Source organism: Tursiops truncatus, chromosome 13 (assembly GCF_011762595.2).
Source record: "Tursiops truncatus isolate mTurTru1 chromosome 13, mTurTru1.mat.Y, whole genome shotgun sequence".
Taxonomy (NCBI): domain Eukaryota; kingdom Metazoa; phylum Chordata; class Mammalia; order Artiodactyla; family Delphinidae; genus Tursiops; species Tursiops truncatus.
In genome coordinates this window covers 51,502,366-51,530,113 of record NC_047046.1, presented here as the reverse complement: position 1 = coordinate 51,530,113, position 27,748 = coordinate 51,502,366, and the positions used below count along the sequence as shown (strand labels likewise).

General features: G+C 41.3%; 1 protein-coding gene across 8 annotated transcripts in view; it reads right to left on the bottom strand.

Annotated features, from left to right (window-relative positions):
• Nucleotides 1-8,555: 8,555 nt before the first annotated feature.
• The window catches only part of KIAA1328 (KIAA1328 ortholog), a 391,966-nt gene continuing 372,773 nt past the window's right edge, over nucleotides 8,556-27,748 (bottom strand). For 7 of the 8 annotated variants that reach the window (XM_019930365.3, XM_019930366.3, XM_019930368.3 and 4 more), the window contains one exon: nucleotides 8,556-11,321. In XM_019930365.3, the coding sequence (XP_019785924.3) occupies nucleotides 11,111-11,321 (211 nt within the window). In that variant the 3' untranslated portion in view covers nucleotides 8,556-11,110. The remainder of the gene's footprint in view (nucleotides 11,322-27,748) is intronic. The other variant, XR_012325380.1, reaches the window with a different exon arrangement.

Here is a 27,748-nt window from a genome sequence, read left to right as displayed (position 1 = left end):
TCACGCTCTCAAGTCCCTTCTCAGACTCATTGCTACTCAACTTTCTTTTTTCTCCAACTCAGTAAATCTTCTATTATTCTCCAAGTTGATATAGTAAGCTGTGTCATTTTGAGAAGAAATACACAATGGTATATTAGAGGAATCATGGATCTCCTCATTCATGCTTAGAAAAAATTTATTACAATGTAAGAAAGTCTGAATAGCATGAATTTATTATAATGATTTAACACTCCTGCACTTGAGTTAAAAATGCCCCTCCATAAATAACTTTCCCTGGAAAACAGCAAATTTACACAGTTTACCATTCCTCAGTGTTATATAAATCCAGCAAGCTTAAATCACTTCCAGCCGGTGGGTGAACACCACCCACTGGGGCCGAAGCTCATCCTGTCTCAACCGGCAGCCACAAGAGGCAGGAGAGCAAACTCCCCTTCCTGCAGCCCCTCCTCTCAGCACCAGACAAGCCCACCGCAGAGCTTAAAGTGGCTCAAGTATGCGGAAGAGAGGGACAACCAGGGGGAAAACCAGAGTTTATAACTGCTGCACAGGTGAAGGACAGTGGGCCCTGGGCATCCCCGCAGCCGTCAGGCCGTGGGCCGTGGTCTGCGTGCCGGTGCCAGGGCGGCGCCTGCCAAGGCCGCCAGCCGTCGGCTGCGGAGGAGGGGGCGGGAGAGGCCAGCGCCACACGCTGCCCAGACCTCAGACGGGGCCTGGTCTTCTGGCCAATCACCTCTTCAACTCCTCACAAACGCAGCCCTGCGCTTCCCTCCTGGGCCTCTGGTTCCTCCTGTTCCAAGGAGCCCCTCTCAGAGCCTCCTCTGGCCCCACTGGTCGCCCTGCCTGCCCTACTTTCCTGGACGCTTTGGCCTCGTCATTCTGGCTTTCCTCTGGGCTAGTTTCCAGGGCTAGGTCAGCATGCCAGGCCCCAAACTTGTAAGGTAGGGATATCATCTCCATTTTTGCAAATAATTTTCTAAGTTATTATACCTGAGGCTTAATGGGTATGAGTAACTTGCTTAAATGTACACAGCTCTCAAGTGGTAAGGCTGGGTTGATTCCAAGGTCAATATATGCTGTATTTAGACACTTAACATTCTAATAGGGAGGACAAACGGTGCACAAAACAGTGCAGCACGGTTTGAGGTGGGCTGTCACAGAAGGGCTCTACAGGGTATTGTTGGAGCCCAGAGAAGAGCTGATACTGATGTCTGGGGGAGGGGGGCGGAGAGGAGAACATGGCAGCTATGACGCTGGAGCTGGCTCTGGGAAGATTCATCCCAAAGGAAGGGCCTGCAAAAGCCACGCAGGCAGGAAAGAGCGGCGCACCTTCCGGAGACACCAAAGGCTGTGAGGTGCCAGGGAAGCAGAACGAAGGGAGGGCGGTGCAGGGGAGGGGGATGTGGGCCAGGCGCGGGGAGCCTGGGACGTCCCTCTCAGGCGTGTGCTCCTTGCCCGAAAGCACTGCTGAGTCCTTGGATTTTAGGCAGGGAAGTTACAAATCTCAGATTTGTTTCGGAAAGAAAAGCCTAGTCAGTGTGGGGACGCAGTGGAGGCGTCCCAAGCCCCACTCTCCCCCAGGCTTCTCAGCACGGTCCTCTCTTCCTCATGAGAGACTTGCAAGCAGCCTGGAATAGTGCCAAGAGTGCTGGACTTTGGAAACACAGCTCTGTTTCATTTCTTCCCTCCCTCCCTCCCTTCCTCCCATGCACCTTACCTATCCATCTGTCTGATAAACAATGAATGAGAGCCTGCAATGTGCCAGGAACCATGCTAAGCTCTGGGGAGTTAGTGATAAATGAGACCGACAACTTAGTCTGACTGTATAGTCTAAAGGAGGAATCAGATATATAGGTAACCCAGCACAGTAAATGTTACTGTGTGCAAAGGGATAAAGGATGCACAAAGGGCTAAAAGAGCTCATAAGACAGGAAACGAACATTACAGTGCCTTTAGGAACTAAGAGAAGTTCATGGTGGTTGGAGGACAGAAGTCAAGAGAAAGAAAGCAGGAAAAAGGGGCTGGAGGTCTCCAGACTGCAGTGGAGCCTGTGCACTGCGCTCGGAAATCCAAGCTCTCTCTTAAGGGCAATGGGAAACTACCTAACATGCTAAGCCGGGGTGTGACATAATGACGACCCTGGTAGTTTTCTGGAGAATGGTAATAACAGGTAACCCATATTGAACGCTGATTTATTCTCTGCTGAGCACTCTTCACACATTAGTTCATTTAACCTTCACAGTAACCCTGTGAGGTAGGTTCTGTTATGGTCTCCATTTAAAGTTAAGAGTGAGGCAGAGCGAGGTGAGGTCACATACTGAAGGATGAATCCAGGCCACCTGACAGGAAGGTCAGTGAAGAGACTGTTGTACTAGAGAAGCGTCAGCAGAGACAGAGAGAGAGCAGTGGGCAGGCTGAGAAGTAGGAGGACTTGGTGCTACTTGGAAGCTGAGGGGAGAACGGAAGGAGTGAGAAATGACCCTCCCAAACCCCCGTTTCTGAGTCTGAATTCCATTCATTTGGAATGGTCTAGCGGATGACCTTGGTTAAGTCTTGGTTAAGTCTTTCATTATTGGTGCCAAAGATATCACCCTCAGATTTTAGGTGTGCATCGATGTAGCCTAGCCTCATTCCATAAAGGATTTGAGGTGGCTCACAAGAAAAACCCCATATAATGAAATGATTTTTTTTTTTTAAGTATGAAAGGAGGCCCGTCTCATAAGGATTGAATAAGACACACAGGGCCAGCCCAGGGTCTGGTGCCCAGTAAGTGCTTTGTGAGTTTCTGATGTTTTCCTGGCACCCATCGGCCTCTACTCACATGCCTGATGTTCTGTATTTATTCCTCCCTTTCTGGGGCAGGGTCTGGGTTTCCATCCGTCTTTCCTGGCTCATTCTGTTCCTCCCACGTCATCACCCTACAGTGACGTTATTTTTGTTCCCCATCTCTATTTCTTCCTATCCATGGCTTTGTTCTCCCCTTTGTTTGTTGAAAGTAGTCCCTGATTTTTGCATCTCCAAGGAGCCCCTTTGATGATACCCCCATGTACCCCACGTTGGGAAACGATCTGTTTCCTGAGACGCATATATAGATTTATCTACCCGTTTTTATTAAGCACAGATTAACGTGTTGTGCATATAGATATGCCAACAAATCAGAGGTGACCCCCCCCGCCCCAATAACTGAGGTCATCACAACTTGATAGAGTGATTTCCAGTTGAACAAAAAGAAGTAATGTTACAGTTGGCCTGTGCAGCTTTTCTCCACAGACATGCAAGGTTTCCATCAGTCTTTCTAAAATCATGAAAACTGCTCACGGATTACTGGTAACCCCTGTGGCGACCAGGCTGGGAATCAAGGGGAGGCCCCCACCAAGTTGGAAGAGTGCCCTGTAGCCAGCCCGAACTTTCACTTCCATCAACCATTCTGGTCTCGCCTTCCTTTCACAGGCTGATTTCTAAGATAAGCGGTCCTGGACTCACTCTCCCCTAACACCTTGCAAAATGGCTTCACCCAAGCTCAGTTCAGAGCCATAGTGATCAGGTGTTTACTCTTGACTTTCCAGCACTCCTTGGCTGGCCAGCAACCAATGCCCATAGACACTTCTTCTGTGATAGCTTTATGAGATCTAATTCACATACCATACGATGTAGCAATTTGAAGGGTACAGTTCAGTGGTCTTTAGTATATTCACAGTTATGCAACCATCACCACAATCAATTTTTAGAACATTGTCATCACCCCAAAGAGAAACCCCATACTCTTTAGCAGTCACTCTCCATTACCCCTATTTACCCCTGCCCTAGGCAACCATTAATAGACTCTCTGTCCCTGTAGATGTGCCTATCTGGACATTTCATATAAATGAAATCATACCATGTGTGGTCTTTTGCGACTGGCTTCTTTCACTTAGCATGATTCATGTTGTAGGACATACTTCATTCCTTTTTATTGCCAAATATTCCACTGTGTCTATATGCTACATTTTGTTTATCCATTAATCAGCTAATAGACATTTGGGTTGTTTCCACCTTTTGGTTATTATGAGTAATGCTGCTATGAATATCCATGCAAAAGTTTTTGTGTGGACATATACTTTTATTTCTCTTGGGTATTCACCTGCGAGTGAAATTGCTGGTCATATGGTAACTTTTTTTTTTTTTTTTTTTTTTTGCGGTACTCGGGCCTCTCACTGTTGTGGCCTCTCCCGTTGCGGAGCACAGGCTCTGGACGCGCAGGCTCAGCGGCCATGGCTCACGGGCCCAGCCGCTCCGCGGCACGTGGGATCTTCCCGGACCGGGGCATGAACCTGTGTCCCCTGGATCGGCAGGCGGACTCTCAACCACTGCGCCACCAGGGAAGCCCCCATGTGGTAACTTTATGTTTAACTTTTTGAGGAAATTACAGACTGTTTTCCAAGGCAGCTGTACCATTTCACATTCCCACCAGCAGGGTATGAGGGTTCATGGACATTTCTTACTTTCCTTTAAGATCTTCCCCTTTGACACTACTGGGGTTTAGCACCTTATCAACCCTCCTGTCTACTGCTTCCGTGAAGGGAGCTCCACTGGAGCAATTTCTGACTTCTTTCCGTATCTCCTGCTCATCGCTCCCTCCTCGATGCTCTATTATTTATCTTTTCAGCCAGTGGCAATCTGACATTTGGTGCACATTCTCAACTGAAGCAAGGCTGATCTAAGCGCTGCATTCGAGGTCTTTCTTTCCAACTCAGTCCCGGGCATGTGACGTGGATCCTAGGTTGTCTGATCTGCAGCCCCTACCTCTCCTTTGGGTGGGTCGTCACAAGGTCCACACTTGGGAGGAGGTATTAGCAAGCCTGATGGTAGCGGTGTATCAACTCTACACCCTTCTATCCAGTCCTGCGGACGAGGGGTGGCAATCTCTCAACACCTCACCTCACCTGACCTATGGCAACAGCTTTGTAACGATTGGTGTCTCTGCCTAAAGTGCCACCCGCTTAGGCTGGAGGAAGGCTTGTACAGTAGAAAGAGCACAGCTGTGGAACTGGACAGCTCCAGTCTCCAGGCCACTTACTAGCTCTGCCATTTAGCAGCTGAGGCCCAACACCTAGCCTCTCCAAGATCAGTTTCCTTACCTCTAACAGGGGGATACTGCCACCTATGTTTTGGGGTTGCTGTGTGGATTAAATGAAATAAGGTATCTATGGACCTTGCTCAACACTTAGTAGGCACACAGTAGATGTTTCCTTCCCAACCTTATCCCATCCCCTCTGATAGAGCCTGACACTACTGCAAGGTAGATATTTCTAAACAAGTAATTCCAAAATAGTTTACGGATTTTGTTGCTTGAAGGATGGAACTCCGCTGCCTGACATTTAACATTCTTCACAATTTGGGCCCAGCATATTTCTCTCAGTGTAGGTCGATGCCTTCTCTTCTGGAACCTCACCTACTAGCTGTGATCTCCTCACCTTTCTTTCAAAACACATCTTGATCGTTGTTGCCAATGAACACTCAACTTCTGCACTTTCCCACCCCCCAAGTCCTTCCCCACTCTCCATCCATCTTAGATACTCTAAGCTACTCCAAAGCCTAGGTCAAATCTCCCTCCTTTTACTCCTTCTCCCACAAATCCTAAGTAAACTCAGCCCAGCAATTTGCTCTCTGAAACCATAGTGTTTACAGCTTCCTACCTGTTGCTGGAAGACACACTGTAATGGCTTCTGTTTTATTATTGTTAAAAATTTGAAGTACAAAGCTTTGTCTTCTATCTAGTCTGTAAGTTAACTGAGACACAAATGATAATCATGATAGCTACCATTAGTGGAACACTTTGTATGTGCCAGGTACTATTCCTAGGCCCTTCACATACATTATTTCACTGAATTTCACCCTTACAACCATCCTATGATGTATGCATTATCATCCCAATTTTATAGATTAAGAAATTTAGGTTTAGTGTGGTTCATATATTGCCTAAGATTATTCAGCTAGGAAGCAGTGTAACTGAGATTTGTATAAGGTCTACTGAGTTCCACAGCTTGTGCTGTTAACCTCTTCCTTAGTGGGATCAACAACATCTAACACAATGCTGGGCCCAGGGGAGCCACTCAACTGGCCAACAGCACTGATGAAGACAAGCCTTGGGTTCTGGCAAGTCATGGTCAACGCGGTAGCCCCACTGGCAACATATGATATAGGTCATTCCTGCTGGTTTTACTAGCCACCTCCCCTACCAGTTGAAGGTGTGCCTCACCCTAATTTTGGCCACTGTCTTAAGAAGTCTTAACTAGGGCTGTAACAGCCTGTATTATTTAGAGAAGACAGTGATGTCCATTATGCCACCTGGAGAGATTTACCTTTTTCCCAGGGATGTTTCTTGAGACAGCCTTCCCATGGCCTCCGCCTCCACAAACGGAAAGCAGCTCCAGACGGTGGCACCTGAGGGTTACTGACCTAAACCCCCCGAGGAATGGACACGCTGCATTTTTGCCCCCTTGGCCCGAGTGGTTTGTGAGAGATCACTTCTAACAGATGGTGGTAGAATGTTCAGTCCTAGTTGAGATTCTTAAAAATGTTCATCTTGGAACACCAGATCAAGGTAGTGATGCCCTGCAGTGGGGAGGGTAACATCTTGGCAGCCAGACTGGCCACTGACAGGATGAGAGCTCACCTTTCTCTGAACTTTATTCATCTGTAAAATGAAAGTGATGGATTCCATGGGCTCTAAGGTCCAATCCAGCCACAGAATTCTGTGACTCTGGAAGGTGATGGGATTATGGGCGGGGGGCAGTAAGGAGTGGAGGTAGAAAAGGCCCTGAGCATTTTCTAGGTGCTCACTCAATTCTGAGTGTGAATGTGGTGGAGGTGGATGGGAGGGAGAAAAGCTATGGAGCTGAAGCCTGAGAGGGTAGAAAGTCCCAGTCCTAAATGGAACAATGGAGCCCAAGAGGCTCAGGAACAATCCACTTTGAACAGCAACTCTGAGAAGCTCTGAGGAACTGTGTAGCTGGCTACTCATTTATGAACCTGGCTCTCTGGCTGCCAGGTTACTCTTCCTCTGAGGACCAGGGTGTCACCCTCACCCTACTCATCTCTAGCTTTGTTCCTAGACTCAAGGGTTATCTTATTACAATCGGGGCAACGATTACTTAGCTCATTTTCAGCTTGGGAGCCAGCTGAGTGATTTTGTCCTTGCCACCTCTGTCTCTGAGGGGAGCTGCAAACCTCCTGGCTCAGGGGAAGGTGTCAGGCTGACTGCGGGAGCAGGGGCAGGACAGGGTCTCTGGCTGTCTTGGTTGAATCCACAGAACTGGCTGTCTCGGTGATCTCAGAACTGGGCATTTCAGGTACCCAAGCCCTCGCCTATGTTCTCCCAGCACTGAAAGCCAACTAGGCAGCACTATTTTTCCTGTGTCAAAGTGCCGAGACATTTCGTTGCTAAGCAGTTTTGGGGAAAAGCACAAAGAAGGGACTCAGAGGTGTGCAAAGATGAAACCTCCCATTCTAGTGACCACACAACCTAGAGGAGGCTTGGTGTTCGTGTGATGGGAGTGAACCGGACTCAGCCATGTAGGACGTGGCAAACTACTTCCTTTCTTTCAACTGACCATAGGTTCCTGTTGTTTTAACAAATACTGAGAGAAGTAACATTTTGATAACCTGAGGCTCTTCTCTTGCTTTCAAGCTATACTCCACTTATCCGATGGGGGATGTTCAAGGAACAATTCAATATCCAAACCACATGGGGAGGGCTTCCCTGGTGGCGCAGTGGTTGAGAGTCCGCCTGCCGATGCAGAGGACACGGGTTCGTGCCCTGGTCCGGGAAGATCCCACATGCCACAGAGCAGCTGGGCCCGTGAGCTGTGGCCGCTGAGCCTGCGCGTCCAGAGCCTGTGCTCCGCAACGGGAGAGGCCACAACAGTGAGAGGCCCGCGTACCGCAAAAAAAAAAAAAAACACATGGGGAAAACAGCCACTGAAACATTGGCTATGACGTCAGACTTCGTCCAGCTCTGCTCCTTTAGGCCTGTTCCCTCCCCAGAGTTTCTGACCAGCAAATCTCTCATGTGGACAATGGTGCTGAAAACAGCGCCAAGTGGAAGGAACGGCTCTGGGGGAGGAGAGAGTCCCTCCATCCCCATGACATTTGGGGAGCTCTGGACAATTCCCCTCACGGAGGTCAGGTTTGTAAACACAAATGTGCCTCCTGGAAGGGCGGCTGTCAGAGAAAGCGTCTCCTTGACTGACTTTGGTCTTCTAAATCAAGCACTTTGGGCCCTGCTTAAGGAGCTTCCATGGGCGTTTGTCCTGCCCCGTTTTGTAAACACTGATTGGTCTTTCTCTCCCAGAACAGTGGGAAGCAGGGTAGGCGATGTGGTAACACAACCTGCAGCATCGCCAACACGTGTCCCGTCTTGCTTTGGGGAAATGGCTGGAGGCTGGGCAAGCGCATTACAGCCACTCACTGTTGGGAGCGCTTAACAGGGAGGAAAGGCAGATTCCTGTGTGCCAGGCCCTCTCCCTTGGTAGGTTAGTCTTCAATTAGGTCAAGCCTCTAGGCTCCACAAAAGCCTCGAGGCTCTAAAACAACCTTTAATACATATATATAGATCTCAAAGTGAGACACAGATTAAAATGTTAACATATATTGTTCAATTCATAATGAAGATGTTAGACTAGACACAAATTCACATCCTATTGCCCTGACGACCAGAAAATGCCTACAGGATAGAGAAAGGCAACTGGCGGGGGCAGGGAACGTGGCATATGAAAAATAGGTTGATTGATGCTCTGCTGAAAATCCATCTTTGCTCTTCCAAATTGCTCATTCAGGAGAGGCAAAGAAGCAGTTAAACTCCATCTTGTGGCTTGTGACCCCCCAAAGCCTTTACTTTAGGTCCTGTTTATAATTGTTCTAAGGCAAACAAGCTTCTTGAAGAAATCACAATCCTTTTCTTGGTCTTTCTGGCATCCTCTTACTCCAGAGAGCAGTAAGGGCACTGGTGTCCAGAATAGGAAAGTGTGATTATGGATGATCCGAGGGAGCTGGGGGTACTTAAGGTGGTCATGACACGTGGGGCAAGGAAAAGGTAGCTCTGGAAACCTAACTTTAACTGAGAAAATGGTCAAGGGCTCTCCGTTTGTTTTCACCCAGTTTTTGGCCACACCAAAGAAAGCTCTATTTTCCAAAGGCTTCTGGAATGGGATGAAACTGATTCAGTTGCTTTCTTAGGGGTGAACTGTAAGAGGAAATTGTAATCTGCAATAATTTTCGACCCTTCAACTGAATGACTACAACTGGTTTGTCCTGACCTGATATCTACCTCAGATTAAGAATATAGCATGGACATATATACACTAACAACCGTAAGGTAGATAGCTAGTGGGAAGCAGCCACAAAGCACAGGAGGATCAGCTCGGTGCTTTGTGACCGCCTGGAGGGGTGGGATAGGGAGGGTGGGAGGGAGGGAGACGCAAGAGGGAAGAGATATGGGAACATATGTATATGTATAACTGATTCACTTTGTTATAAAGCAGAAACTAACATACCATTGTAAAGCAATTATACCCCAATAAAGATTAAAAAAAAAAAGAATATGGTATTGGTAGGCTATATTCTTCTCTCCTCCAAAGAACAAAAAGACCCAAGTGAAGGAAGGTTGGGCAGAGGTGACAGGGCCTCAGTCTGAAGAGACAATGAGATGTGGATTTACCCAGACAAGGAAGTTGCTCCAGAAGGCTCTTGCAGGCTGAAGTAATCTAGTTTTGATAAAGACTTCAGGGAAGCCGTGCAGTCTCACTAAGTGCCGGCTGCCCTGCATGGTCTGACGTTAGCTACCAATAATGACTGACAGGCCAGGGGTTGGTGAAAGGGAGACAGAAAAAAGCAACCGCTCCACACCAAATAAAGTCATCAAGTGATGCATATCTTCCCCTGGCTTCCAATGACTGGCAAGTGTTAAACTCACTGGCTCTACCAGGCTCATCATACTGCCCACAAGCTTGAGACGCCTCTAGAGCCCACTGTAAGCTGAGGGACCCGTCTCAAGAGCCCTGCCGAACAGGAGAGCAGAGAGTACGTTTCGAGTGTACTTCTTCCACAGGCTTTCTCTGTGAGGCCTAGTGCGAGAAAGGGGGAGACTCTGCGTGGGGTGGTGGAACATTATCTGGCAAGTGGAGGTGGTTCTCTGGGGCCATGAGACAGTGGTCTTGAGCAGAGCATGCGCAAGGCCTGGTCAATCAGGGCCTTGACTCCACATGGGGAGAGAAGGGAGGCCAGGGGAAGTCTGTCAGCCTGTAGCAGCTGATGGGAAGTTCACCAGTAAAACAGACACTTGGGGCAAGAAAAAATACTGAGAGAGTGCTCTTATTTACCCTGGGAAATGGCCGACCATAGGACAAGCATTTCAGGCCAGTGCCTCCCCTAGGGCAGTACTCGCTTGTGCAATCTAATGCTGATTTCTAAGGGTTGGGAGGGCCTCCCTCTTGCTCATTAAGCCCTTTTGGTTATAGGGTGGGCAGCGGCCAGGCTGATGACTGCTGAGACTGACTCACAATTGGCCCTCAGTGTTGCTTGTGGTGGGAGAGGCACCACCAACTCTAACTTCTGAATTAACTGACTGACTTAGAAAGAGGTAGGTGGTAAGAGAACAGGGTGGAGAGGTAAAAGGGTCTATCTTTCTGAAATTGCTTATGTTACAAAGGGGCTACGTTTAAACTAGAGGGATCTCTCAATGGAAAGGTTTTCCTTGTGTACAAAAGAGAGCCAACCTTTTCCAGCAAAATATTGAGAAGGAAACACTCTTGAATGAGGCTGAGTATGCAAAGGCCTCTGCCATGCAGAAAGTGTCCCATGTTAATGTTCTAATCTCTGCTTGGCATAGAAAAGCTACTGTCCTCCACCCCCATCCATCCTTAATGTGTTGTCTACTGATTGGTCTGATCAGAAACACCCTGGGTTGTTAGAATGATTTCTATATTCGACACGTAACAGGATGCTAGTGAGATAGGTCCCTCCCTGTGAAAGGAGAGACACAATTACGTTGCAGTCAAATAATTAAAAATCCTGGATCAGTATATAAAAACACCCACTCATTTCTGACGGAAATTTTGCAGCATGTGCTTCAGTGTCAAATGAAAAAGATATCTTCCAGAATTTGATCCTCCTCCAGGTCTTCAGGGGTCCTGCCTGCCCCGGTCTTGTTCCAGGTTGATTTCAGAGGACTGAGTAGGCAAGTACTGTGATGCCATGACCCATCTTCTCTGGAGCGATGGGGCCGCGGTTTGGAAGCAGTCTTGGGACTCAGAGATTGAACCAAATCCAGTAGAGATGTCTCATACCTGTTAACACATACAACCCAGACAGAAAATGATCAGATCAGTAAAACATTAAAATCCAAAAAGCCCACAGATGGGCTTCCCAGGGCAAGAATCAGACCACAGATCACATCATACGCAGGAGGGCCTTCTAGGGGAACTTTAGGGAAGTTCAGAGGGGCTCTGCTGTCTGTCTGTCTCTAAGCTCTTCTTTTCTGCTGACTACTAACATTCTTTTCTAACCTGTGAAGACAGACCGTGGGGTGGACAAAGTAATCATGATAACAATAACAGTATTAGTAGCAACATTTATCGCAGGCTTACTAAAGCATCAGGCACTGTTCTCAATGCTTTACATGTATTTCACTTTCATTTAACCGTCTACATAATCCTATGAGGTAGGTCCTGTAGTACTCTGATCCCCATTATATACACGAAGAAAGCAAGGTTCAGAGAAGTAACGTGCCTAGCAAGAAGAAGACACTACACGGCAGGGTCAGGATTTGAACCCAGGTCATTTGCTTCCAGCCCTTGTACACAGGACACTATGCTGCCTCTCAACTTCTTTGCAGCCAGACAGACTTGGCTGAAATCTCTGCTCTACCATGTGCAAGCTCTGTGACTTAGGGAAAGTTATTCAGTCTCTCAGTTCAGTTTGTCATGTGTAAGGGACCAACAGAAATCCTGTTAGGATTAAATTAATGAGTTGGTATAATTAACCTGTGATAAGTACTCAAATGAAATGAACCACCACCAACCACAACAAAGACCGGTTTTCACCCAAAGAAGGTGATGTTGTGTATATGGTGGGACTGGAAGGGAGTCCTCTATTATGAGCTCCTTCAGGAAATCCAAACAATTGATTCCAACAAGTACTGCTCCCACTTAGACCAACTGAAAGCAGCACTCGACAAAAAGTGTCCAGAATTAGTCAACAGAAGATGCATAATCTTCCATCAGGATAACGTAAGACTGCATGTTTCTTTGAAGACCAGGCAAAAACTGCTACAGCTTGGCTGGGAAGTTCTGATTCATTCATCGTAATGGAAAATATTTCAATTCCCTGGAAGACTGTAAGAGGCACCTGGAACAGTTCTATGCTCAAAAAGATAAAAAGTTTTGGGAAGATGGAATTATGAAGTTGCCTGAAAAATGGCAGAAGGTAATGGAACAGAAGGGTAAATACGTTGTTCAATAAAGTTCTTGGTGAAAATGAAAAATGTGTCTTTTATCTTTACTTAAAAACCAAAGGCAGAGGAGAGGGGGAAGACGGCGGAAGAGTAAGATGCAGAGATCACCTTCCTCCCCACAGATACATCAGAAATACATCTACACGTGGAACAACTCCTACAGAACACCTACTGAATGCTGGCAGAAGACCTCAGACCTCCCAAAAGGCAAGAAACTCCCCACATACCTGGGGAGGGCAAAAGGAAATAGAATAAACAGAGACAAAACAATAGGGATGGGTTCTGCACCAGTGGGAGGGAGCTGTGAAGGAGGAAAGGTTTCCACACATTAGGAAGCCCCTTAGTGGGAAGAGACTGCGGGTGGCAGAGGGAGGAACTTAGGGGCCGCAGAGGAGAGCACAGCAACAGGGGTGCGGAGGGCAAAGCGGGGAGATTCCCGCACAAAGGATCGGTGCCGACCGGCACTCACCAGCCCGAAAGGCTTGTCTGCTCACCCACCAGGGCGGGCGGGGCTGGGAGCTGAAGCTCGAGCTTTGGTCGGAGCGCAGGGAGAGGACTGGGGCTGGCAGCGTGAAGGGGTTAGTGCGCCACAGCTGGCCGGGAGGGAGTCTGGGGAGAAGTCTGGACCTGCCGAAGAGGCAAGAGACTTTTTCTTCCCTCTTTGTTTCCTGGTTAACAGCTGATCTTTCAGCAGAAACTCTGCAAGCCAGAAGGGACTGGCAGGACATATTTAAAGGGATGAAGGAGAAAAACCTACAACCAAGATAACTCTACCCAGCAAGGATCTCATTCAGATTTGATGGAGAAATTAAAACCTTTACAGACAAGCAAAAGCTGAGAGAGTTCAGCACCACCAAACCAGCTTTACAACAAATGCTAAAGGATCTTCTCTAGGCAAGAAACACAAGAGAAGGAAAAGACCTACAATAACAAACCCAAAACAATTAAGAAAATGGGAATAGGAACATACATATTGATAATTACCTTAAATGTAAATGGATTAAATGCTCTCACCAAAAGACACAGACTGGCTGAATGGATACAAAAACAAGACCCATATATATGTTGTCTACAAGAGACCCACTTCAGACCTAGAGACACATACAGACTGAAAGGGAGGGGATGGAAAAAGATATTCCATGCAAATGGAAACCAAAAGAAAGCTGGAGTAGGAATTCTCATATCAGACAAAATAGACTTTAAAATAAAGACTATTAAAAGAGACAAAGAAGGACACTACATAATGATCAAGGGATTGATCCAAGAAGAAGATATAACAATTGTAAATATTTATGCACCCAACATAGGAGCACCTCAATACATAAGGCAAATACTAACAGCCATAAAAGGGGAAATCGACAGTAACACATTCATAGTAGGGGACTTTAACACCCCACTTTCACCCATGGACAGATCATCCAAAATGAAAATAAATAAGGAAACACAAGCTTTAAATGATACATTAAACAAGTTGGACTTAATTGATATTTATAGGACATTCCATCCAAAAACAACAGAATACACATTTTTCTCAAGTGCTTATGGAACATTCTCCAGGATAGATCATATCTTGGGTCACAAATCAAGCCTTGGGAAATTTAAGAAAATTGAAATTGTATCAAGTATCTTTTCCAACCACAACGCTATGAGACTAGATATCAATTACAGGAAAAGATTTGTAAAAAATACAAACACATGGAGGCTAAATAATACACTACTTAATAACGAAGTGATCACTGAAGAAATCGAAGAGGAAATCAAAAAATACCTAGAAACAAATGACAATGGAGACACGATGACCCAAAACCTATGGGATGCAGCAAAAGCAGTTCTAAGAGGGAAGTTTATAGCAATACAATCCTACCTTAAGAAACAGGAAACATCTTGAGTAAACAACCTAACCTTGCACCTAAAGCAATTAGAGGAAGAAGAACAAAAAAACCCCAAAGTTAGCAGAAGGAAGGAAATCATAAAAATCAGATCAGAAATAAATGAAAAAGAAATGAAGGAAATGATAGCAAAGATCAATAAAACTAAAAGCTAGTTCTTTGAGAAGATAAACAAAATTGATAAACCATTAGCCAGACTCATCAAGAAAAAAAGGGAGAGGACTCAAATCAATAGAATTAGAAATGAAAAAGGAGAAGTAACAACTGACCCTGCAGAAATACCAAAGATCATGAGAGATTACTACAAGCAACTCTATGCCAATAAAATGGACAACCTGGAAGAAATGGACAAATTCTTAGAAATGCACAACCTGCCAAGACTGAATCAGGAAGAAATAGAAAATATGAAGAGACCAATCACAAGCACTGCAATTGAAACTGTTTTTAAAAATCTTCCAACAAACAAAAGCCCAGGATCAGATGGCTTCACAGAAGAGCTAACACCCATCCTCAAACTCTTCCAAAATACAGCATAGGGAGGAACACTCCCAAACTCATTCTATGAGGCCACCACCACCCTGATACCAAGACCAGACAAGGATGTCACAAAGAAAGAAAACTACAGGCCAATATCACTGATGAACATAGATGCAAAAATCCTCAACAAAATACTAGCTAACAGAATCCAACAGCACATTAAAAGGATCATGCACCATGATCAAGTGGGGTTTATTCCAGGAATGCAAGGATTCTTCAATATATGCAAATCAATCAATGTGATACACCATATTAACAAATTGAAGGAGAAAAACCATATGGTCATCTCAATAGATGCAGAGAAAGCTTTCGACAAAATTCAACACCCATTTATGATAAAAACCCTGCAGAAAGTAGGCATAGAGGGAAATTTCCTCAACATAATAAAGGCCATATATGACAAACCCACAGCCAACATCGTCCTCAATGGTGAAAAACTGAAAGCATTTCCACTAAGATCAGGAACAAGACAAGGTTGCCCACTCTCACCACTCTTATTCAACATAGTTTTGGAAGTTTTAGCCACAGCAATCAGAGAAGAAAAGGAAATAAAAGCAATCCAAATCGGAAAAGAAGAAGTAAAGCTGTCACTGTTTGCAGATGACATGATACTACACATAGAGAATCCTAAAGATGCTACCAGAAAACTACTAGAGCTAATCAATGAATTTGGTAAAGTAGCAGGATACAGAATTAATGCACAGAAATCTCTGGCATTCCTATACACTAAGGATGAAAAATCTGAAAGTGAAATCAAGAAAACACTCCCATTTACCATTGCAACAAAAAGAAAAAAATATCTAGGAATAAACCTACCTAACGAGACAAAAGACCTGTATGCAGAAAATTATAAGACACTGATGAAATAAATTAAAGATGATAAAAATAGATGGAGAGATATACCATGGTCTTGGATTGTAAGAATCAACATTGTGAAAACGACTCTACTACCCAAAGCAAGCTACAGATTCAATGCAATCCCTATCAAACTACCACTGGCATTTTTCACAGAAGTAGAACAAAACATTTCACACTTTGTATGGAAACACAAAAGACTCTGAATAGCCAAAGCAAGCTTGAGAATGAAAAATGGAGCTGGAGGAATCAGGCTCCCTGACTTCAGACTATACTACAAAGCTACAATAATCAAGACAGTATGGTACTGGCACAAAAACAGAAAGATAGATCAATGGAACAGGATAGAAAGCCCAGAGATAAACCCATGCACATATGGTCACCTTATCTTTGATAAAGGAGGCAGGAACGTACAGTGGAGAAAGGACAGCCTCTTCAATGAGTGGTGCTGGGAACACTGGAACACATACTTTTACAGGTACATGTAAAAGTATGAGATTAGATCGCTCCCTAACACCATACACAAAAATAAGCTCAAAATGGATTGAAGACCTAAATGTAAGTCCAGAAACTATCAAACTGTTAGAGGAAAACATAGGCAGGACACTCTATGACATAAATCACAGCAAGGTCCTTTTTGACCCACCTCCTAGAGAAATGGAAATAAAAACAAAAATAAACAAATGGGACCTAATGAAACTTCAAAGCTTTTGCACAGCAAAGGAAACCATAAACAAGACCAGAAGACAACACTTAGAATGGGAGAAAATATTTGCAAATGAAGCAACGGACAAAGGATTAATCTCCAAAATTTAGAAGCAGCTCATGCAGCTCAATAACAAAAAAAACAAACAACCCAATCGAAAAATGGGCAGAGGACCGAAATAGACATTTCTCCAAAGAAGATATACAGACTGCCAACAACACATGAAAGAATGCTCAACATCATTAATCATTAGAGAAATGCAAGTCAAAACTACAATGAGATATCATCTCACACCAGTCAGAATGGCCATCATCAAAAAATCTAGAAACAATAAATGCTGGAGAGGGTGTGGAGAAAAGGGAACACTCTTGCACTGCTGGTGGGAATGTGAATTGGTACAGCCACTATGGAGAACAGTATGGAGGTTCCTTAAAAAACTAAAAATAGAATTACCATACGACCCAGCAATCCCACTACTGGGCATATACCCTGAGAAAACCAGAATTCAAAGAGTCATGTACCAAAATGTTCATTGCAGCCCTATTTACAATAGCCAGGAGATGGAAACAACCTAAGTGTCCATCAACAGATGGATGGATAAAGAAGATGTGGCACATATATACAACGGAATATTACTCAGCCATAAAAAGAAACGAAATTGAGCTATTTGTAATGAGGTGGATGGACCTAGAGTCTGTCATACAGAGTGAAGTAAGTCAGAAAGAGAAAGACAAATACCATATGCTAACACATATATATGGAATTTAAGAAAAAACAATGTCATGAAGAACCTAGGGGTAAGACAGGAATAAAGACACAGACCTACTAGAGAACGGACCTGAGGATATGGGGAGGGGGAAGGGTAAGCTGTGACAAAGTGAGAGAGTGGCATGGACATATATACACTACCAAACGTAAAATAGATACCTAGTGGGAAGCAGCCGCATAGCACAGGGAGATCAGCTGGGTGCTTTGTTACCACCTAGAGGGGTGGGATAGGGAGGGTGGGAGGGACGGAGACGCAAGAGGGAAGAAATATGGGAACATATGTATATGTATAACTGATTCACTTTGTTATAAAGCAGAAACTAACACACCATTGTAAAGCAATTGTACTCCAATAAAGATGTTAAAAAAAAACAAACAAAAAAAAAACAAAGGCAGTTTTTGGCCAACCCAATAAAATCTGATGGGACAAGGGAGCATGTGCGTGAACAGAGGAGATATGCCAGGCATGTATATGTGGGTTCTGGCCCACAGCACAGTGTGTATGCCAAACAGTTGGCTGCTTGCTTGGTATGCACATTCATGCCAGAAGCAGCCTGGTGTGGTGCAGGGCCCCAGATTAGTGATGGTGATGGTGGCAGAAGCAGCAGTGGTGGTGGCAGTCGTGGGAGGCTGGCTTGCCTATCTTCCCAGAGCTCATCCCCAAGGCAAAAATATTAGCTCTCTGGCCTGAGCACTGGGATAAGAACTGCTAGTGTTTAGGCAATAAACGTCAATAAATTATTACAAAATAAAAGCATACGCATGGACATTATAATATAGCATATCAAAGAGATATCAGAAATCTTCAAAGAGTTTAGAATCTCTGGTTTTAAAAACTGCTGCAACATTGCAAAGCAAATATCCACAGGCTGAGAAACAGAAATTAAATATAAAGATTGTTGCATTTGATGGAAAAGAACATTGTTTTTATATACAGCTTCAAATGAACCAATTAATGAGGAATACAGTTTTAAAATTATTTTTTTCTTTATAATTTAAGATACAGTAATAGAAAGCATAATAGGCATTTTGAATTACCTACAAACCATTAGGTGACTTTCGGTTTCTCATATGACCTCTACAAGTTACAGAAAATGCCAGAGAAAACATTAAAATGTCATTGTACAAATTTAAATTTATACACATACATGAAACTATGTGTATGAATAGTTAAATCTTTTAAAAAAATTGTTCCATAAGAACCATCAGTTCTAGATATACCAAAATATACTATTTATATTTGTATAATATACAAAATATACTATTATATTTTGAAATAATTTATCAGAAATCTCTCCGAATGTCACAGCTTATAAAATATCCTTAACAGTTCCAGTGTCAGTTGCCTCAGCAGAAAGATCTTTCTCAAAATTAAAAATTACCAAAATTTATCTTTCATTTGCCAAGAGCAACTAATCTGCTTTTAAGTATATCACTTAAAATAAAGTTGCTAAAAGTATAAACTTTGATGATCTAATAAATGAATTTGAAAAAACAGGAACCAGAAAAATCTTATGATCAACCAAGTTATCACATTAATAAAGTATTACTATTTATTATATTATAAAAAATTATAACATCAAAAATATTTTTTTTGCTGTCTGCAGGTTTATATTACTCATGTATCACCTGTTATTTTATAAATTTCTTCTTAAAGGAAAATGCTTTGTAGTTTAGTCCCTTTAACTGCATTTTTCATCCTACCTTTTGAACAAGGGATTTTCATTTTGCACTGGTCTTTTAAGTTATGTAACTGACCCTGCCCTTAAGTCCCAGGCAAGACCCTGAAATGAAACAATTTCAAGGTCCAGTGCATAAGCTGCACTGGATGAAAAGCTAAACATGATGCAGGAGCTTTCCCTTCCCACTCTCTTTTTTCACCTTTGGTGATTTCAGTAGACCTCTCCCGATTACCCTCCTCTTCTCTTACCTTTTAAATGATGGAATGTCCCAGGGCTTAATCTTTAGTTCTCACGTCTTAGGTAATTCCATTCATTCTCATGACTTTTAATAACAGCAATATGTCAATGACTCCTAAATGTACAGCTCTACCATCAGCCTCGCTCTCGAGCTCCAGACTCATAACACCCAACTGTTGCCTGATACCTCCACTTGGATGTGCGATAGGTATCTCAAACTATCTAAAACAGAACTATTATTGTTTTTCTCTAAATCCCACTCCTCTCCATCAACGCAGCTGCTCAGGGTTGCCAAAAACCTGCTGGTATGCTTGATCCCTACCTCTGGGCCTGTGCGTGTGTTGAATCCTCTGCTTAGGATGCTCTTCTCTCAGATCTTACTTGCTTTTATCTTTCAACAGTTACAAGAGTAGGGTCATTATTTTGTTTATGTTATTATCTCCAGTGCCAAGAATGGTATCTGACCCAAGGTAGGAGCTAAATATTTGTTGAAAAAATGAATGGTTCTATGGTTCAAGTTTTAGCCCCTTCCTCCATAGGCAGCTTTTTAGATCTTTGGACAGCTAGTCTTTTAAAAAATTACAATATATTTCAAACAGTATGGAAGTATTACTCATCCAATTATTCTTCTTGTTCTTTTATAAAAAAGGATAATATACATATGGATTGTATAAACTACTTTTTCACTTAATATATTGGGAATATTTTTTCCATATCAATTTTTTGTAACATTATTTTTAATGATTTCAGATTACTTTGTCTCCTGGAAGCACTCTTAATTTAGTTAACCAATCCACTATTGAAGAGCACTTAGGTTAGGTCCAAGGTCTTTTGAGACTAAATCAGCTATGTCTCTCATTCCTTTTTTCAATCAGTCAATGCCCAAAGGGTATTCTCTACCCCAATTCATCATAAATTAGCAAAGTACTGCTATCCCTATTACGTTCTATAGTTTTACTCTCTTTTTTTCCCAACACTTCCCATCTCCTATTTTAACTGAAACTTGATTTTCCTTCCTGAGGTCAATGTTTCCCTTACATCCTTCTCAGTGAGAATTGTTAATACTCAATATACCTTATATATTTCAGGGCCAAGAGGTAGTATTTGGATCATCACTGCTTCCATTTTTGCTTTTTGATCATTATTTTCCCTGTCTCTCATTAAACTCCCAGTGCTCTAAGGATTCTGTCATCTGCTCTACCACCTTCAACTTCTCTTCATCTGTAACATCTATTTACCCATTCACTCTCAATCACTGATGATAACACTTGATTCAGTTTTCTCCTTCAACTGTTACCATCATCCCTGCTAATGTCAACATTACATGAATGACACTCAACCAACACTCTGACTTAGTTCTTTGACCTCTCAGGTCAAATACTTTCTCAGTAAGTCTTTCTTTTTATATCTAGGAACTTGTGACCAATTAAACAGCATCTCTTCTGAATTCAGTAATTCAAACATCCTACTACTTCCTGATGCCCACATCTTACCCTCAAGCTTGTTTTTTCAACTATTCCCACTATCTCTGCCCATTGGTCTCAACAAACCATTAATTCAAACAATCATTGCTCTAAGAACTGGGAGTGAAGTGGTGAATAAGATAGCTCAAATCTCTGTCCTGTGGGACCATTAATAGCTTACCTTCTTCCCAACCCTTTACTTCTTATTGAACTTGAATTTCATGGTCCAGCATTCCAAACACTCGTTTAACAAAGCTCTTAAAAACATGTCCCCTGTATATTTGTCCCCTCCCCTAAATCTGGCAAAATCATAATACTGCATGAATCCAAATGTCTGCCTTTTCTGTGAATTGTAGTTGGGAAACTTAGTGTAAATAAAACAAAATCAAAGAAACAAGAAAGAAACAAAGAGCAGATCCAATATAGATTCCTAGTCACTAACCTTAAATGGGTGCTAAACATTTTCTTTTTTTTTTGCGGTACGCGGGCCTCTCACTGTTGTGGCCTCTCCCGTTGCGGAGCACAGGCTCCGAACGCGCAGGCTCAGCGGCCATGGCTCACGGGTCCAGCCGCTCCGCGGCATGTGGGATCTTCCCATACCCGGGGCATGAACCCGTGTCCCCTGCATCGGCAGGCAGACTCTCAACCACTGCGCACCAGGGAAGCCTGCTAAACGTTTTCTGACAGAGCTACTGTATTTCTCTAATCAGCTGTTCTGCTCTCTTCATTTCCCCTTCTCGCAATTTATGCTAAACAGATGGCCTTGCTTCCCACATCAGAGAAAGGAGGTCATTAACGAGAAACTGTCGTCACTTTGTCACAAGTCTTTCAGCACCTATCATTTCCTCCTTTTACACTGAAGGAAGTGATCCTTCTCTTAGACAAGGCTAATCACTCCATTTGTGCTTCTTAGGAACCTTTTAGTATTGACTATCCACTCTAGAACCTTCAATCTTTTCCTGTTTACTAGATAACTAAGAGCACTTAAGACATTCTTTCATTTCCATAACCACACCATTTCTCAATTTTTTCCAACCTGGCTTTCATCTTCTGTACTAAAATTGAACTCACCAAATTTCACCAGTGACTTCCATGCTGCTAAATCCAATGGACATTTTGTAGTCCTTGTTTTAATAATGTCTCGTCAGCATTCAATGTGGCTGATTGCTTCTTTATAAACTTTAAACTGTTTTATTGGGGTAAAATATGCATACATAAAAGTACACCTATTTAAAGCATTCAGCTCAGTGATTTTTAGTTTAACAGAGTTGAGCAACTACCATAATTTAATTTGAGAACATTTCATTCCCCGCCTCCCTCCCCCGCCCCGAGAAACTACCCATTAGCAGTCACTCCCTATTACATTCCTTTTTTTGCCAAATAATATGCCACAGTATGAATATACCACATTTTATTTACCTTTCATCACATGATAGACACTGGATTGTTTCTATCTTTTGGCTATTGTGAACAGTGCTGCTATGAACAGTCATGTATGTGTTTTTAGTAAACATATGTTTTCATTTCTCTTGGGTCGATACCTAAGGGTGGGATTGCAAATTCTATGTTTAACCTTTTAAGGAACTGCCAGACTGTTCTCTAAAGTGGATTTGTCACTTCATGTCGGTATTTGGAGGTCTTTTTTCTGGGACTATTAAGCTTCTTCAGAGAAGAATCTTTCAGTATTCTGGGAGGGAGATGTGGTCTACTTCTGGGACAGGGAAGGAGGTCGACTTTTTCCATTTTTATACTTTGAATTCATCCCATTTTCAGTGCTCATCTAATCTTCCAAAGTACATGACATTCCTGTGTCTTCTCTTCTCTGTTGAATTTCTCCAGAGAATTCATCTCCAGTCTTTTTGTCTGGGACTAATATTCCATATATGGCACTGTGGCAGGAGTACTGGGTTTTTTGATTCTTGCTTCAAATGTCCACCTCATTTCTAGTTCTACCTCATATCACCACTCTTTACTGTTCATGTTGCTTCCAATTCCCAAACTTTTACAAAGTTCTGTGACATCAATCTCTTTTCATTTGAATACCCTTCTCAGTGCTTTCTATGTGGTAGCTTCCTCTGTCCTGTCTAGTAAGTTACTAACCCTACATTCATTTTCCATTTTCCAAAAATGTGTATAGATGTCAGGTATATTGATGACTCTTCTCCCATTTATTCTTGTGGATTTACACCTTTAAAAACATTAATTTACTCTCATCTTACTGGTGTCTCAGGAAACAGAAGAGATAAATACAAGTTCTCAATCATCTTAGCTAGGAAATACATTTGCAGAAAGGTTCCATAAATTTCTAGGTTTATTATTAGAAATTTCTGAGTTTTTTCATCGCTATTACAAATGAATTTCCCCCTCCCCACTTTATCTTTCAAATAGCTAATGTTGGTATCAAGATTTATAGTAATTGAGTTTTTTGATTTTTTTTTTTTTGGCCACACCACACGGCATGTGGGATTTTAGCTCCCACGTACTCAGCACTGGAAAAGTGGAGTCTTAACCACTGGACCACCAAGGAAGTCCCTACAGTGATTGAGTTTTGTACATTATTGAACTCTCAGTTCTTTATTTTTTCAGTTGATTTTTATGGGTGAACAATTACAAACCTTATAATCATAAGGTTTATGTGTTCTCCCATATTTGTATTATTTTTTCTTATATTATTGTATTGGCTAGAACTTCCAGGGCAATACAAGTTTTATAGCCACCTTTGTATAATTCTGATCTAAACAGAAATTATTCTATTTTATCACTATTAAGTATTTCTCATCTAGATACTCTTTATTATATTAAAAAGTATTTTCTCTTTTGGCTTACTAAAAGCAGGAATGAAAAATTAATTTTACCAAGTAACTTTTAAGTATATACTGAGACGATAATACACTTTTTCTTTTTTGGCATATTGTTAAGAAATATTCTATTTTTGGCTTCCAAAATAGTAGGCATATTTTAATTATTAGAATACATTCTTCCTGGTTATATAGTATTATTCTTTATATTTACTCAGATTTTTATGATTATTTTAGGGTTTAAAACATCTATATTTATAGGAAATATTTGTTCATAATCCTTCTTATGGTTCTTTATATCCCTATATATTAGTCTTACCTCAGTGGGAGAAAAGGAATAGTACCAATTTAAGAAAGAATGAATTTATAAAGAAGGTAGAAGGATAACCAATTACCACACTGGACTAGGTGACCTAAAATAGGTCATCTCAGGAATCCTAAAACAGTTCCTCTCAAAAGTTTCCTACTTTTTAATTGCTAAAGCAAACCTAGACTGGCATTCAGGTTTCTGAAAAATAGAAGATATTGCATATTTTATAAGTGCTTCCCAATCATCTGTCAAACATCACCAATAGGTTAGTTAAGAAAAAAGCGTGGTCTTGAACCTGCCTATGAGGCTGCAGATCTCATAGAAGAACTACTCACATAGATGGAGAGAAAGTCAGATATGTGCAGACACAGAATTGAGGGTAATACTCAGAAAGTTACCTTTCTATTTCTTGTTCTCCATTCAACAGAGGCGCTGTCACAAAAGGACTCTGCTAATCCTAATTTAATATATTTCTTCTTGAAGCGCATATAAGCCACAGAGTGAATACTATGCAAAGTCAGTGCACCTTGGAGGGAGGCTAAAGAATTTACCAGAAAGTCGACGGGTATACGGGAGATCCTCTAATCAAGAACAATTTTAATATAACATATTAAAAGGCACAAATAACAGAGTAAAATCTTTTAGTCATGTTATTATTTTATATTTTTGTATAATATTTACATTTTTATCTAAGACTCCGTTTCTTACAGGGAAGAAGAAGGAACCACAATAATTGTAGTATATTGTGTGTAGCCACAATAATTTTGAAGAAAAGAACAAAGCTGGAGGGCTCATATAACATGATTTTAAGACTTACTGTAAAGCTACATTAATCAAGACAATGTGGTATTAGTGAAGAATGGATAGACAGATCAATAGAAAAACAGACAGAGTCCAGAAATATACCAACACAAATATGATCAACTGAGGTTTTTACAGATGTACAAAGTAAATTCAGTGGAGAAAGGATAACCTTTTCAACAAATAGTGTTAGTGTCTAGTTTCAACAACTAGACATCATATGCAAAAACAAACTTTAGCATAAACCTCATAACTTATACAAAAATTAACTGTACATTCACCAAGACAGAACACATTCTGGGCCATAAAACACATCTTAACAAACAGAAAAAAATAGAAATCATATAAATCATACAATGTCTGCTATTAGACCACAATGGAATTAAATTAGAAATCAATAACAGTTATCTTTATAACTGGAAAATCCAAAAATACATGGAGAATAAACAGCACACTTCTAAATAACAAATGGGTCAAAGAAGAAATCTTAAGATAAACTTAAATATATTTTGAATTAAATAGAAATGAAAACATAATTTATCACAGTTTATGGGATGCAGTGAAAGCAGTGCTTAGAGGGAAATTTATAGCATTGAATGCATACATTAGAAAAAAAGAAAACTAAAATCAATCAGAAATTTATAGCATTGAATGCATACCTTAGCAAAAAGAAAACTAAAATCAATCATCTAAGCGTCCACTTTAGGAAACCAGAAAAAGAAGAACAAATTAAATCCAAAAAGAGGGGATGTATGTATATGTACATCTGATTCACTTTGCTGTACAGCAGAAACTAACACAACATTGTAAAGCAACTATACTCCAATAAAAATTAACAAAAAAACCTAAAGTAAGCAGAAGAGAAGAAATAATGGGAAGTAGAGCAGAAATCAGTGGGACTGAAAACAGGAAATCAACAGAGAAAAATCAATGAAACCAAAAGCTAGTTTTTTGAAAAGATCAATAAAATCGATGTCTTTAGCCAGGCTAATTAAAAGCAAAACAAAGCAAAACAGATGGCACAAATAACTAACATTAGAAATGAAAGTATATCACTACAGATCCTATGGACATTAAAAGGATAATCAAAGAGTTCTATGAATAACTCTATGCTCATAAATGTAATAACCTAGATGAAAAGGAACAATTCCTTAAGACACAATTTGCCAAATCTCACACAAGAAGAAATAGACAATCTGAATAGGGCTTTATCTATTAAATAAATTGAATCAATAATTAATAACCTTCCAAAATAGAAAGCAGAGGCCCACATTGGTTCACTGGTGAACTCTAGCAAACATTTAAGGAAGAAATTATAAGAATTCTCTACAAACTTTTTCAGAGGACAAAAGAGAGGGAATTCTTCCTAACACATTCTATGAGGCCAGATTACTGTAATACCAAAACCAGACAAAGAGATTACAAGAAAAGAAAACTACAGACCAATATCTTTTATGAGCACAGATGGAAAAATTCTCAACCAAGTGGGATTTATCTCAGTAATGCAAGGCTGATTGAACATTTTAAAAATCCATTAATGTAATCCATCACATCAACAGGTTAAAAAAAACCACATTATCATATCAATAAATGTAGAAAAAGTATTTGACAAATCCAACACCCATTCATGGTAAAAACTCTCAGTAAACTAGGAATACAGGGAACTTCCTCAACTTGATATGAACATCTACAAAAAACCTACAGGTAACATCATACTTAATGTTGAGAAACTTGTAGCTTTCCCACTAAGTTCAGATACAAGGCAAGAATATCCTTTCACCACTCCTTTCCAACATCATACTGGAAATGCTAGCTAATGATTAAGATCAGAAAAGGAAATAAAAGGTATACAGATTGGAAAGGAAGAAATAAAACTGTCTTTGTTCACAGATGACATGATTTTCTATGTAGAGATCCAAAAGGATCAACAAAACCCTCCTGGAACTAATAAGCAATTATAACCAATGTTGCAGTATACAAGGTTGACATACAAAAGTCAACTGCTTTGCTATATAGTAGAAATGAACAGATAGAATTTGAAATAAAATTAGCACCCCCCAATGAAATGCTTAGGTATAAATCTAAAAAAATGTATAAGATTTATATGAGGAAAACTACAAAACTCTGATGAACAAAACCAAAGAAGAACTAAATAAATGAAGAGGTATTCCACATTCAAGGATAGGAAGACAATATTGTTAAGAAATCAGTTCTCCACAAGTTGACCTACAGATGCAACATAATCAATCCCAATCAAAGTCCCAGCATGTTATTTTGTGGATACTGACAAGCTGATTCTAAAGTTAATGTGGAGAGGCAAAAGATCCAGAATAGACAACACAAAAATGAAGGAGGAGAAAAAAGTTGAGGAGTGACTTTACCTGACTTCAAAACTTACTATAAAGCTACAGTAATCAAGACAGTGTGGTACTGGCAAAAAAAAATAGACAAATAGATCAAAAAAACAGAATAGAGAGCCCACATAAGTATTGATATAATCAATTGATCTCTGAAAAAGGAGCAAAGGCAATGGAGCAAAGATAACCTTTTCAACAAATGCTCAAAGATGGCCTGGAACAACTAGATATCCATATGCAAAAAGATGAATCTGGACACAGACCCTACACCTTCCACAACAATTAACTCAAAATGTAAAATGCAAGAGTATAAAACTCCTAGAAGATAAATAGGAGGAAACCTAGAAGACCTTGGGTATAATGATTACTTCATAAATACCACGCCAAAGGCACTATCCATGAAAGAAATAATTGATAAAATGGACTTCATTAAAATTAAAAACTTCTGCTCTGCAAAAGACAATCTCAAGAGAATGAGAAGACAAACCACGGACAGGGAGAAAATATTTGCAAAACCCACATCTGATAAAATACTACTAACCAAAACATACAAAGAACACTTACAACTCAACAATAAGAAAACAAATGACCTGATTAAAAAATGGACCAAAGATCTTAACAGACACCTTTCTGAAGAAGATACACAGATGGCAAATAAGCATATGAAAAGATGCCCACATCTATGTCATCAGGGAAATGCAAATTAAAACACCAATGAGATACTACTACACACTTATTAGAATGGCCTAAATCTGTAACACTGACAACACTAAATACTGGGGAGGATGTGGAGCAGCAGAAACTCTCATTCATTGCTGGTGGAAATGCAAAATGGCACAGCCACTTTAGAACACAATT